This window comes from Heteronotia binoei, chromosome 16 (assembly GCF_032191835.1).
Source record: "Heteronotia binoei isolate CCM8104 ecotype False Entrance Well chromosome 16, APGP_CSIRO_Hbin_v1, whole genome shotgun sequence".
In the NCBI taxonomy this organism is placed as follows: Eukaryota; Metazoa; Chordata; class Lepidosauria; order Squamata; family Gekkonidae; genus Heteronotia; species Heteronotia binoei.
Window position 1 is genome coordinate 33415093 of NC_083238.1, and position 14211 is coordinate 33429303.

Sequence of the window (14211 nt, forward strand, 5' to 3'; positions counted from 1 at the left end):
GAGCTACTGCATAAATTACTTTGCTCTGGGTCCATTTTTCCTGAGCCAAGACAAAAAATGTGTGAGCCAGAGGCTAAAAAACTGTGAGCTAGCTCACACTATCTCAGCTTAGAGGAAACACTTCCTGTGGGGTGGGTAGGTTCTGAGAGGGCTCTCCTAGAAGCTGCCCTTTCAAGGACAGCTCTGCAAGAGCTATGCCTAATCCAAGGCCATTCCAGCAGCTGAAAGTGGAGGAGTAGAGAATCAAACTCGGTTCTCCCAGATAAGGGTCCGCGCAATTAACCACTACACCAAACATTGTCATCAGAAATAATACTGGGTTTGAACAGGGTTTATTTGGTGGGGAGGGGGGAGTATGTATTTGGTGGCTTTATTAGGTGGGGGCGGGGAGTCATGCATAAATAGTAGGGAGTAAGAGTGCTTCCACATCTTTGAAGACAAATAATTTTATACAGAATTTTTGAGAGCTTTGTGAAATCAGCAGCTGTGTATCTGCATGACCACATTATACAGCACAGCTGTTTTGCTGGTTTGTGATGGAAGCACTCCAGTTGTTCAGGAACTTCAGGGAAAGCATGCTCAGAGGTTGCACGGCAGCTACAGATAATTTTCTCCCCCTTTCCTCTCACATAACTTTCAGAAAAGCTGGTTGGTCGGGACTGAAATATGGCAGCAGCAGGGATGGAATTCTAGCAGGAGCTCCTTTGCATATTAGACCACACACCCCTGATGTAGCCAATCCTCCAAGAGCTTACAAGCCTCTTTTTTGTTAGCTCTTGGAGGATTGGCTACATAAGGGGTGTGTGGCCTAATATGCAAAGGAGCTCTTGCTGGAATTCCACCCCTGGGCAGCAGCTGTGAAAACATCTGCCTGCTGGGCACATCATGCTCTATATCTGTCTTTAATCATGGACATAGGTCTACTGGGTATACCAGTCCTTTTTCCTTTACTTAAAATACCCTCAGTGTTTTACAATTTGGGGAGATCTTCGCAAACCAGGCTGCCCTCTTTCCGATTCTTGTATATTCAAAATGGCAGCCTCCAATTTTCTCTTGCATCCAGGAAATCAGCTCTGCAGAGCCTCCTGTTCCTGGGACTGACATGCCTGAAGAAATACCTGCAACTGTGGACCAACAGCAAGTACTTGCCAGGTCAGTGTTGAAGATGATGTCCAGATACCTGGAGTGAGTCCCAGAGCTAGAAGACGACTTTTAGGCCATTTATTATTCCATCCCCCTGTTCAGTGCAGGAACATCAAAGTTTGTGAATTGTTGACAAGTGGCTAACTAGCCCACTGCATTTGAATTTGTTACTTTTGACAAAGAAGGGATGGTAGGGACAATTGGATAAATGTGGAAATTATGACTTGAAGTCCCAAGGGAGGACAAGGCTTCTCAGGAAGATCAATCACAGGCGTTTTAGCCTCTTCAGAAGAAGAGTTCATGTAGAATGGGGCCAAACCTGAGAAGACACTGGGATTTCTGTGTTCTGAGCTCCCACAGTTTTTAACAGGTCGCATATTTGGATCAGGACTGCAGCACAGGGGATATTTAAATCTTCCCTTTTACTAACCTAAAATAGGTCCTAGAAGGTGCTGTTTGCCGTTAAGGAAACATGAATACTAGTGCAGGTACCTGTGTATTTTTGTCTCAGTGGGGCAAATAACAGCTCCTGGGACCTGTTTCAGAATACAAAAAAATGTCCCAGAGGGGAAGACTTAACCCTGCCCCTTCCATTGCACTCTGAGACCCAGTGTGGTGTAATGGTTAGAATGTCAGGCTATGATCTGTCTGACCCAGGTGTGAATCCCCACACTGCCATGCAAGCTTGCTGGGTGATCTTGGGCCACACACTGTCTCTCTCAGTCGAACCTGCCTTACAGGATGGAGGAGAGGAGAATGGCCTTGTAAACTGTTTCAGGTTCCCATGATGGGGTATGAATATCTAGATCAGGGGTGGGCAAACTTGCTTAACGTAAGAGCCACACAAAATAAACGTCAGATGTTTGAGAGCCACAAGACAGGAAGGAAGGGTGGGTAAGAATAGTGGAAAGAAAGCAAATAGATGGGGGGAGGAGGGGGAGGTGGAAAGAAAGCAATTTTAAATGCATTCTCTATGCTGCCAGCTGGCTTGGCTTGGAAAAGTGATTTACAGAGACAAATACCTTCTCCAAGCAGGCTGACAGGGTGGTTGGGCTTTGAGAGCCACACAATAGATGTGAAAGAGCTACATGTGGCTCCCGAGCCACAGTTTGGCAACCCCTGATCTAGATGAATAAATAAATGAATGAATAAATACTGTGATTTCTGGCATCAGTCGTAAAAAATTCAAACACTGGGCTCTCCGAAGAACTCCCCCTCCCCATCTCTTCCGGAATGGCCCTCAATGCAGAAAGTTTGCAAACCAGTCCTAGAGCTGAGGTCTGTATCGGGCCCTCCTTAGGCTGCAGCTGCTGGAGCAACAAGTGGTCGGAGGAGAGCAAGCTAAGAACAAAGATCTGAAGGAAAAGCGTCAGCGGCGGAAAAGACTGGCGGACGAGCGGAAGCAGCAGCTCTTGGAAGCTCTGCAGGGATCGGATGAGGACAGCAGCGACTGGGTCCTGCTCAGTGTCTACGACTCCATCCAGGAAGAAGTGCGAGTGAAAAACAAACTGCTAGAAAAGATGAAGGAGAAGGTGAGTCTCTCCCCCCTTTCAAACACTCCTGCTTTGTGCAGTGCATGGCAGGAGCACCTTCCCCTGCAGCAGGTTACCTGAGTACAAAATACACCTCCATCCCATCAGTTGCATGTAATTGTAAGTCACAGATGTCTTATGTGCCATTTGTCCCTTTGAAACATGGGTCTCAGAAAAGATGGCTCTTGAGCTGCTGGTAGCTCTCTGGCTGCTGTAGAGTCTCTTGTGCATTTTCCAGAAGACACAGGAAAAGAAAATATCTACTCTAGGCTTTTCTTTTCTTTTTTTAGCAGCCCTGTGGCGCAGAGTGGTAAAGCTGCATTACTGCAGTCCGAGCTCTCTGCTCACAACCTGAGTTCGATCGTGGCGGAACTGGGTTCAGGTAGCCAGCTCAAGGTTGACTCAGCCTTCCATCCTTCCGAGGTTGGTAAAATGAGTACCCAGCTTGCTGGGGGGAAACTGTAGATGACTGGGGAAGGCAATGGCAAACCACCCCGTAAAAAGTCTGCTGTGAAAACATCATGATGCGATGTCACCTCAGTCGGAAATGACTGGTGCTTGCACAGAGGACTACCTTTACTTTTTTTTAAAAGGCTTTTTAAAAACCTTTTATTTCATAGGATTTTTTTTCTCTGTGCTGCTTAGCTGATAGTTTCATGACTTTTCCTAGTCTCTGTTCTGTGTTTACAACCGAACAAACCTTGGTAACCGGCTGGGAAGTGGGGTAAGTAGCTCAGGTTATTTTTCATTACTCAGAAAAGATTCTCATTAAAGAAAAGATTGGTGAGCCCTTCCTTTACATGAACGTGGAGCAGCTGAGAAAGGAATAGACTGCACTTCCTGCAATGTGTAAAGCTCAGTTCTAAACCCTCCATTTAGTTGTGTCTCAGTCTGGTGTGGGCTGCACTGGTGGCACTTTGTTTTCTTAGCTTTCCTTTTTGTGCTTAGTTTTATTTTTCCATGAGGAGGAGAGGAGAGACCAAATTCAGATGACGACACAGGACCTTTAGCAGTTGTGTCTGTAGAATATGAGGAGGACTGTTTGACCAGCTGCTCTTGCCATAGAGCATATAATAATAAAAAAAAGGGGGCAGATGTCGCAGACTGTGGTTAAATGTGATATCTGGATTACAAAAGTCTGAAGACTTCTCTGAGCAAACAAAGCACTCACACATCCTAGTGCGAGGGTGATCTCTACCAACCTGCCAACTCTTAAGTGAGAAGATTCAGGGGATGGAGTTAACACTGGCCAATCCTCATGCACCCATCCAGGCCTCTGCCTCAGAATCGATTTGAACATTTGGGTAAGTAGCAAGGTTGCTGCTGAAAACTGGCTCATGATCAGGGCTCAGCATGGCCATGGGGATGCTTCCCTCTTCTACCTGCATGGGTTTGCCTGCTTCTGTAATACGTTCCCAGTCATGTAACTGCCAGCACTTATGGAGCAAGAAACCACTTTGCATACTTCACATGCATTCTTTAAAACACCCCACCCCCACCTTGTAAAAGGACTCAGTTCTCCACTTTGCTGTGTCTGACGAAGGGTGCTTTGATTCCTGAAAGCTTATATCCTGAAACTCTCGCTGGTCTCAGATCTAACATCTAATAACCTAATTCACATTCTGGGCTGTGACATCACTGGGCAGTATAGAGACTTTGGCGGCACTTTTAATGGATTGTGAGAATACGGATTAATTTTTTTCCTCCCTTAGCTGTGAAAAGACTATACTGAGGAAATTGCTATGGATATTGTAATGACTGGGGGCTGATGTGGATAGACAGAACCACAGACGGTGAGGAGTGGGGGCACTGCGCTATTCACTGAGAAACTAGAATTCCACATAACAGGAGGTCCAGCTTTCCTACGGGTGTTCATCCAGGGCTCATTTTGTAGCAGGAGCTCCTTTGCATATTAGGCCACACACCCCTGATGTAGCCAGTCTTCCTGGATCTTACAGTAAGCCCTGTAAGAAGAGCCCTGTAAGCTCTAGGAGGATTGGCTACATCAGGGTTTTGTGGCCTAATATGCAAAGGAGCTCCTGCTACAAAATGAGCCCTTTGTTCATCACTTCAAAACTCGAGCGTCAAATGATAACTAGCATGTGGAAATCATTGATATGAAATGTCTGCAGTAGTGCATCTTCTCAAACACAATGGTTTTCAATCATTTGCATATTCAGCTGCCTGTTGCCAAGTGTAAGGTAATCAAATGATTTTTTAAGATGCATGTGTGCTCCTGTCTGAAGACGATCCCAAAAGTGGATCTCAGCATTTCTTCCCAGCAGTCTGGCTAACATGATGTCATGAAAGCAGAGGTCACCAACCATTTTGAGGCTGTGAACCCTTTTGGAATTTTGAGAGGGGATGGTGAGCACCACCCCAATATGGCTTCTGTGGGAGGAGGAGCCAAACCACAATTGGCTGCCTCTGGAAGCAAAGCCAAATATAATACCTCTGTAATGTACTGAGAACCGAGACAGTTTGAAGGCAACATAGTTTAATCCGAAGTACATCACGAGAGAGAGCACGCGGGCCGGGCCCTGCTTATATACATTACCCCGAACTGCCCCCTCATCCGACCAGGCCAATCCTGGTCGGTCAAACTTCCCGCCACAGCTCTTGATGGGCGGGGCCTCAAGCGAGCTCCATCCGGGGACCCAAGGGTTGCCTTCAGTCGCGATCGCCATGCGGCCTGATCACTTATGTTCAATACATAACACTCTCCCTCCACACAACTCCTGAGAAGAAGGAAATCCTGAAAGAGGAATGAATGGAAGCGCATGCTGACAAAGGAAAGTCCAGTTGCTTACCAGTCCTCTTTGTCCTCCAGTGAAAAACTCTTTAATTTGAATGAGGGAAACTTCAAGCCAGTAACGAGTTTCATCTTACATTGGCCTTATCCACTCCCCGAAAAGCTCAATGGGCACCATGACACCCACAGGCACCGCATTGGGGAACCCTCTCATAAAGTATCAGTTATGGGTGTGGTGGCTGTTTGGTGTAGTGGTTAAATGTGCGGACTCTTGTCTGGGGGAACCGGGTTTGATTCCCCACTCCTTCACTTGCAGCTGCTGAAATGGCCTTGAGTCAGCCATAGCCAGGGGTGGAATTCTAGCAGGGAGCTCCTTTGCATATTAGGCCACACATCCCTGATGTAGCCAATCCTCCTGGAGCTTACAGGGCTCTTAGTACAGGGCCTACTGTAAGCTCTTGGAAGATTGGCTACATCAGGAGGGTATGGCCTAATGCAAAGGAGCTCCTGCTAGAAGTCTACCCCTGGCCATAGCTCTCACTGGATTTGTCCTTGAAAGGGCAGCTTCTGGGAGAGCTCTCTCAGCCCCACCTACCTCACAAGGTGTCTGTTATGGGGGTGGAAGATAAAGGAATTGTGAGCTTCTCTGAGACTCTTAAATGGAGGGCGGAATATAAATCCAATATAATCTTGAATATGTTGTTTTATTTAGCTCTTATTCGCTCATCTGGTTCTTTTCTTCTCAGCTGCGGGCAGCTGAGGCTGAAATCAGAGACCTTCAGTCTGAATTTGAATTGGAGAAGATCGACTACCTGGCCACCATTCGCCGCCAGGAGCGGGAACTCCTGCTCCATCAACAGCTTCTGGAGCAGGTGCAGCCTCTCATACGGCGGGATTGCAACTACAGCAGCTTTGATAAGATCAAGCGGGAGTCTACCTGGGATGAAGACTCAGGTTGCTGGAAAGTCCCAGAGCCCACCACGGAAAAGACCAGCCTCCCAGGTAAGGAGAAAGATTGCCATCTGGATGGCAGCCTTGTGTAGCGGATAGATCGTTGGACTAGGATCTGGGAGGCCCAGGTTCAAACCAGTGTTCCCTCTAAGCTGAGTTAGCTTAGAGGGAATGGTGCAAAGGAAGTAGGGAATGGTGCAAAGGAAGAGAGTGAAAATCTCAGCCACTCTTTTTGGTTTTTCTCATAGGAGTTTCATCATCCTCTCAGACAAAAGGGGGCAAGAAGAGCTCTGCGTCGGACCACAGGGAAACATCATCAGAGGTAAGTGAGAGAAGGCAGTATCTAGACCAGGGGTATCAAACTCGTTTGTTATGAGGGCCGGATCTGACATAAATGAGACCTTGACAGGCCGTGCCATGTGTGCCATAAAATGTAAGGCCAGGCAGTGGAGATATAAACTTTATGAAGGACACAGACAAATACAATTAAAGATTTTTTAAAAAACTTAAAACATGATTAATACATTAGCATTCGTTGGTCTTAAAGGTGCTTTCTGGTATTTCTCCCATGGGATCCAGGGAGCTGGGCAAAGGAAGCTCTGGCTCTTTCCTTCCTTTCCCAGGGAACCAGGAGGGAGGGGGGGGGAGCTTCAGCCAATAGAAGGAAGAGAGACTTGACTCAGTAGCTTTGCTGTGGGATTGAGAAAGCCTGGCAAAGCAAGCTCTGTCTCCCCCTCCTTCCTCCCTAGGGAAGGAGCCTCAGCCAATGGAGAAAATAGAGGTTTTGCTCTGTAGTTCCTGTGCGATTGAGCAAGCCTTAGAAAGCAAGCTGTCATGCAGAAGGAAGCAAGAGAGAGGGAGAAGGAAGCAGTTGACAGCCAGTTGTTCAGGGGCCTGATAGGAGCCTTCAGCCGCATGTTTGACACCCCTGATGTAAGCACTAAAAATAACTTGTACAAATTATGCAGCATGTACATAATAAATGATTAAATTGTGCTTCGTTGCTACAAACTTTTTCCAAGCAGAACTTTTTATTTATTCACACTGGTTATACCCAGCCTTCCTGCCCTCCTCGGCCACCAAGGCAGCTAACAGGTGAAAAAAGCACATCGTAAAAACCAAAGATAAAACACTTCAGTCCCATAACCAGACCTGAAAGAAGATTGAAGAGGATCCAAACAATCTGCTTCATCTAGGAATGCTTGAATATCTGTTTAATGTGAGAATTTGAAACTTTCTCATCTTAAAAATGGACTTGGAGGATTTCACTACTCAACTCAGAGGGCCGATTTTCACATTACTTTTGTAGTGAGGAACTATATATGGAACTTGGTATTGTTACGCTGCCTCTTGTCTTGATTGCTAGATGATGATGAGTGACAGAAACTAAGGGACTTGGGTGCGATTGCTTCAAATTAGTGTGACTCGAAAATGCTCATCACTGGCTGCTGGAATCCTGCCTTTAGATTATACTTTCCATCTAGGGTTGTCAACAGCTTGGACAAAAAAATTTCCTGTCCCCTTAACAGAGGCTTAATTTGTGGAAATGGGCATGATTTTCTTGGCATGGAGGTAGTTAATATAATCTGGTAAATAATACCACCTTATGCCTGTGTTAAAGGAACATGACATTCCCCTGCCCCTGGACCTGTTAGCAGCCCTATTTCTATTACTTTGCAACTTTTTAAATTTCTGGGACAGGAGGGTATGGACAAAGGACTTGTGTCATCCAGCAGGTAAGATGGTGGAAACTGGAACTGAAATTTCAAATTTCTATGGACTCAACTTCATTCAGTTCAAAAGGGAATAACAGAGCATAAACCATGTAGGTTAAATATTGATAGATTGGTGACCAGCCATGGGCTTGTGTCTCCAGCAGGAAGAAGACCGCTACAAAACGATGCTGAGCAAGAGTGACAGCGAGAATATTGCAAGCGCTTATTTCCGCTCAAAGCGAGCAAGCCAGATTCTCAGTGCTGACCCCGCAAAGAGTCTGGGTAAATCTTCTTATCCATTCTTTGGTTTTCTTCCTGGATGTCCAGATTGTCATTATTTTCCTATGTGACTCCACCAAGCTCAACATCCCCAGTTTGGTGTAGTGGTTAAGTGTGTGGACTCTTATCTGAGAGAACCGGGTTTGATTCCCCACTCCTCCACTTGCAGCTGCTGGAGTGGCCTTGGGTCAGCCATAGCTCTGGCAAAGCTGTCCTCGTGAGAGCCAGTTTGGTGTAGTAATTAAGTGTGCGGACTCTTATCTGGGAGAACCAGGTTTGATTCCCCACTCCTCCACTTGCAGCTGCTGGAATGGCCTTGGGTCAGCCATAGCTCTGGCAGAGGTTGTCCTTGAAAGGGCAGCTGCTGGGAGAGCCCTCTCCAGCCCCACCCACCTCACAGGGTGTCTGTTGTGGGGGAGGAAGGTAGAGGAGATTGTGAGCCTCTCTGAGACTCTTCGGAGTGGAGGGTGGGATATAAATCCAATATCTTCTTCAATATCTTCTTCATTCTGCAAGGGATCCCTTAAAGCAGGGGCCCCCAACCCCCGGGCCGTAGACCCATACTGGGCTGTAGTCTGTTAGCAACCAGGCCACAGATTGAGGCAGAGACCTTTGCCTACTCCTTATTTAAAGACCCCCATGGGTGAGGGCAGCCTGGGGCAGCAAAAATCCCAGCACCTCCACTCCCACCGGTCTGTGGAAAAATTGTCTTCCACAAAACCAGTCCCTGGTGCCAAAAAGGTTGGTGGCTACTGCCTTAAAGAACCAGGCAGTAAAGACCTTTCTTTGCATGATATCCTGGGTACCCACTGCCGACTGGATTGATGATCTGATTATTATTATTATTATAGCTCAGTGTCTGTCAGGGCCTGGACCCTAGATCTGGCTTATCACATGGAAAGTGGGAGGATCTGGGAGCTAACCTCTCTCAGGAAGACCTGTTGGCTGAGGATCCTCTGATGGTTCCAGAACTCCTGACCCAAGCCCCTAGATCCAGAGGCCCTGCCAGAAGAACCTGCCTTGGAAGGCACCACACCAGAAAATTCCTTTGACCCTTCTGCCCCAAGGTCAGCCACCAGCATCCCCTCTCTCCAATGTGTTAGGGCAGGGGTGGCCAACGGTAGCTCTCCAGAAGTTTTTTGCCTACAACTCCCATCAGCTCCAGCCATTGGGGCTGATGGGAGTTGTTGGCAAAAAACATCTGGAGAGCTACCGTTGGCCACCCCTGTGTTAGGGTCATCAGATGGCTGCCTGTGAGGACATAGCTCTGCACAGGAGAAGGGCCCAACTTGCAGCCTGTGAGCCTGCTGTTGAGCCAGACTGTTGCCTCTGTGTATATAGCTCCTTGCAGGATCCTGGCCTAATAAATTCCTTCCAGGATGAGGCCTCCAGAAACAACACTTGGAAGTCTTTGGGGCCACTTCCTCCTAAGCATCAGTCCTACCTGGGAGTTTTGCTGGTTCAACCACTTCGTGCTGACCAAGTGTGACTATCCACTGCCTTCTAAATTAGCAAATCTGATCCAGACCCTGGTGCTGCCGTGGGGAAGCAGTTCTTTTGCCTCCTGAACCTTGCCTCTGGGGACCCCTGTTCCTCCCCAGCATTGTGCCACTGGAGAACACATCAGAGGTTCATTCATTTGAGGATGTGCTGTAATCTGGGTGGGTTAATTTGTGGAATACTTTTTGTTGACATCTATTAAAAGGCCATGCTAGTCTCTTATTCCTTTTAATTTCTATAATTGTGGGATTGCAGACCCACTTCAGTGTTAATCTGGGTTACTGCTAGAGAGTCTAGAACAGACAGGGAAGGTTTTGGGGAAGCAATGAGTCACCTGAACTCCACCTCTTTTTCTCTTTCAACAGCAGCTTCCCATAACGCTTCCTCCCATCCTCCATCCTCCATTTCCCCGACGGAGACAGCAGAGATGCCCCAGCCACGCCCTTTTCGCCTTGAATCCTTGGACTTCTCTGTTCCTTTAACCAAGACAAAGCGCAAGAAAAACCGGCACAACAGGAGTGGAGACCCCTTCTAACTGCAATGGTCTCTGGTCACAATACACGAAGTCCTCCAGCCCTTATTTTCTGCCTCTCTATTGGCAGCTGCAGCTGTTTTTGAAAGGACCTACCTCCCCCCACCCTCCACAAGAGAGTGAAAGCAACTAAGTGCTAGTTCCCCAGAGACTTACAGTCTGATCTATCTTCATGTTCTAGGTAGGGCTGGTACCTTTCACTGATCCCTATTCTTTTGCCATTTCCTGGTGACACTGCCCATTCAGCCTGGACTTTCTCTCTCTTGATGGCTGCTTTGCCCAGCAACAGGAAAGGAACTTGAACCTTGAAGAAGAGGTGTTGTTGAAGACCGTTTAGTGGTGGGCCTTAAGCTTTCCCCACCCTAAAACTTCCCCCTTAATCTCCTGCAGGAAATGGATGGACACCATTTGTCAGAAAATTGTAAATGTTTCTCCTGCTGCTATCCTACAATTTCCTCTTTAAACCAGAGAAAATGTGTTTTTTATTTTCTTCAGAAGGGGGAAAAACAGGTGCCAGACAAGTCATGTTTGCACAAATAAGTCATGTCATCCAGATGCTCCTGTCTACTGAAGGGCCTTTCTAAAGCACATTAAGGAGAAAATTCCGATGGGGAAACAGCCTTCTACAAAAACAAAATAAAGAAAAATGAGTGGGGGGATTCCCCACCAAGATCAGGATTATTCTGTTTCCAGCCACAAGGTGGCAGTAGAAACTGCAGAACGATTCCATTACAGAAGAAAGCTTGTAAAAACACTCTTGCTTCCTAGGGTGTTTAGTGGAAAGTAAAATGTTTGTGGGAGATCTGGCTGTGCTGCCTTTAATCTTTTGGACTGTTTGTTCTAGTGTGCTTTATGTGTTAGCTGCCTTGAATCTGAGATACGGTGGGATATACATACATAGATATTTTTAATAAATGATATTCCAGGGATTTTGGTGTTTTTTTTAAACAAACATACTTCTATCCTACAACTGCGTATGACCATACCACTTCCCTATATATTTTCTCTAGATGTTACTGTTTTGTACATTCATTAGCCTGGAGTGGAAGACACAGGAGTACCATGTGTTTGGATTGCCAACCCCCAGGTGGGGCCTGGAAATCTGGAACTACAACATCTCCAGACGGCAGAGTTTCGTTCCCAAGGAGAAAATGGCTACTGTGGAGGGTGGACTCTATGATAGGAAAATTGAAGTTCTAGAGTAATCTCACATCCCTGATGTGTTCTCCTCCAAATTCTATCCTCCCTAGGCCCCATTCCAAATCTCCAGAAATCTCCCATGACAGAGTTGGCAACCCTGTTACAAGACCATTGGCTGTGCCCCTAAACTGTTGCCAAGAATATGGAGAATACTGGAGCATAATTCTGTGAACCTTTTACTTGTGGAAGGACTTCAAAAGGAAATTGCATAGCCTTGAGCTGTAAATCAGTACACTAGAGAACTGATAAAGCAATATAACATAGATGATTTCACTGTGCGCTCCCGGGCTATTTAAAGGTGTGTCCCCCCCCCACTGTGGGGGGTGCCTTTAAGTAGCCCGGAAATCGGCGCTCGACCGCCCATTCCCAGGCATTGAAATAGACCTGGTGGGGAAGGGAGGGAGGAGGGGGGTGGCAAACCGCAAGTCTGCCTAGGGCGCCATGCACCCTAGGGCCAGTCAAATGTTCAGTGTTGGTAAATGTATACTGGACCAGAAAATCACAACTTTAAATATATGCTGATAGGGTATGAACTAGCTAAGACTGGAACTGGAGAACTCTGTGAATGTGTCAACCAACTGTGTAGCAGCACTGAGAAAAGCAAACTCCATGCTGGTGATATTAGGAAAGGAACTGAAAATAAAATAACCAGTACCTTAATGCCCTTTTATAGTCACTGTGTGATCTTATTTGGAATGCTGTGTACTGTGCTGGTTGCCTTACCTGAAAAAAGAATACTGCAGAACAGGGAAAAGTGCAGAACAGGGCAACCAAGATGATTAAGTAGCTGGAGCAGGCATAGCCTGAAGGTCATTTGAAAGTGACCACTAGTTACTCTCCAAGCAAATAAAAGGAGCACACTCTACCCCTTCTGTACTGTTGTAATTACTTTCTTATTCTTCTCTATAGAGCCACTGCAACAGCTTGTTTCCTCCTCTTTTGTGTGGAGACACACCTTTGCTCCAGATGGGGAAACAGCACCAGCACACTTTCTTGTCTGTCTTCTCCTTTATGCATGCATACTCTTGGAAAGGCATATGCGATTGATATTTCCTCCCTGGATCAAAGCTGCTATTTGCCTCTTCCAGGGGAAACAGGTAACTGCATATACCCCCCCTTGCCGTGGCGTAAAATTAATAGTGGATTGCTTTGGAGAAATGGCAGAGGTTTCCCAACCCAAGCATTGCAGACCTGTTTTGAAATGCTGTAATTTTTATGCAAACTGCCGTTTTGCAATTAGCTCTACCCCCTAAGCCAGCATTTGGAGACTGTTTCAGAGGGTATCCATGTTGGTCTTGAGTAGAGGAGCTAGATTCGAGTCCAGTAGCACTTTAAATACCAACAAGATTTGGGGGGTATTTTGTGACTCAGCTCCCAAATCTCTTGAGGAGGGGAATTAAGTATCTCCCAGAAACAAAAATTTGCCACCCCATGTGTTGGAGCACCTTTCCTATGAGGAAGAGCGAGACTTGGATTTTTCAGTTTAGGAAAAAAAAGATAACTAAGGGGGCCTTGATAAGGTTTTATAACATTATGCATGAGGTGGAGAAAGCAGGTTCTTTTTTGCTTCTCCCAAAATACTAGAGTTTGGGGGCACCCAATGAAGTTGATGGGCAACAAGTTCCTGACACAGAAAGTTTCTTTAGTCAAGTGGTTTATTTGTGGCTTTCACTGCCAGTGTAAATGGCAACCCTGCTGTTAAAAGACCATTGGCTATGCCCCTAAACTGCTGCCAGTTTTGAAAACAGTCAGATTAATGGAGGTTGGGTCTAACAGCTGCTGTTCATAGTAACTAAGGGCAACCTTCACATTCAGAGGCAGTTACCTGAATGCTAGTGCCAGGAGGCAACATCAAGGGAAGGCCTTGGCTTTTCTGCCCATTTTGTTCCTGACAATCTGTTGGGGGCATATTTTAACAGTCAATCCAGTTGCTTTATCTCTATAAAAGCAGAAGGTGATGGAAGATCTCATTTACTGCTCATTTGAGTTAAAGCCTAAGAAATACCCCCAGATCATCATGCTTCTGCATTGGTTGACTCAAATGGTCAGCAAATACGATCTTCCATCCCTGTCTTCTGTTGCACAGATATTAGCAGTTATTCTGACCCTCTGTTTTATTAGAACAAAGTTGCAGTCCAGTAGCACCTTTAAGACCAACAAAGTTTTATTCGCAATGTAATCTTTCATGGGCTAGAAGCACACTTCATCAGACAACAGTACGGGACGGAATTAGCAGACCAGTCCTACATATATGAACTAGTATGCAAAATAGTGAAAACTGTTTTAGCAGATTAAAAGAATAGCAAGTGGTGGGTCTGGCAATTGTCAGTTGGAACCTGGACATCAATCTCCAATTTGTCTCCATTCTCCAATTTATTGTTGTTTTTTCTGCCCAGTCAACCCAGGCTGACAATTGCCAAACCCCAAGTTGCTATTCTTTTAATCTACTAAAACAATTTTCACTACTTAACATACTAGTTCACTGCCCACAATATATGTAGGACTGATTTGCTTATTCCATCCCATACTGTTGTCTGATGATGATGAAGTGTGCATTCAGCACACAAAAGCTTACACTGAATAAAACTTCGTTGTTCCTCTTAAAGG

At 46.1% G+C, this 14211-nt stretch overlaps 1 protein-coding gene across 1 annotated transcript in view; it reads left to right on the plus strand.

Moving 5' to 3' along the window:
• Window positions 1–10659, plus strand: part of KIF17 (kinesin family member 17) — a 34223-nt gene extending 23564 nt beyond the window's left edge. Inside the window, exons 10-15 of the mRNA XM_060257078.1 lie at window positions 1064–1152; window positions 2444–2675; window positions 6174–6429; window positions 6627–6700; window positions 8258–8375; window positions 10241–10659. Of these exons, the coding sequence (XP_060113061.1) occupies window positions 1064–1152; window positions 2444–2675; window positions 6174–6429; window positions 6627–6700; window positions 8258–8375; window positions 10241–10407 (936 nt within the window). The 3' untranslated portion in view covers window positions 10408–10659. The remainder of the gene's footprint in view (window positions 1–1063; window positions 1153–2443; window positions 2676–6173; window positions 6430–6626; window positions 6701–8257; window positions 8376–10240) is intronic.
• The last annotated feature ends 3552 nt before the right edge of the window (window positions 10660–14211 follow it).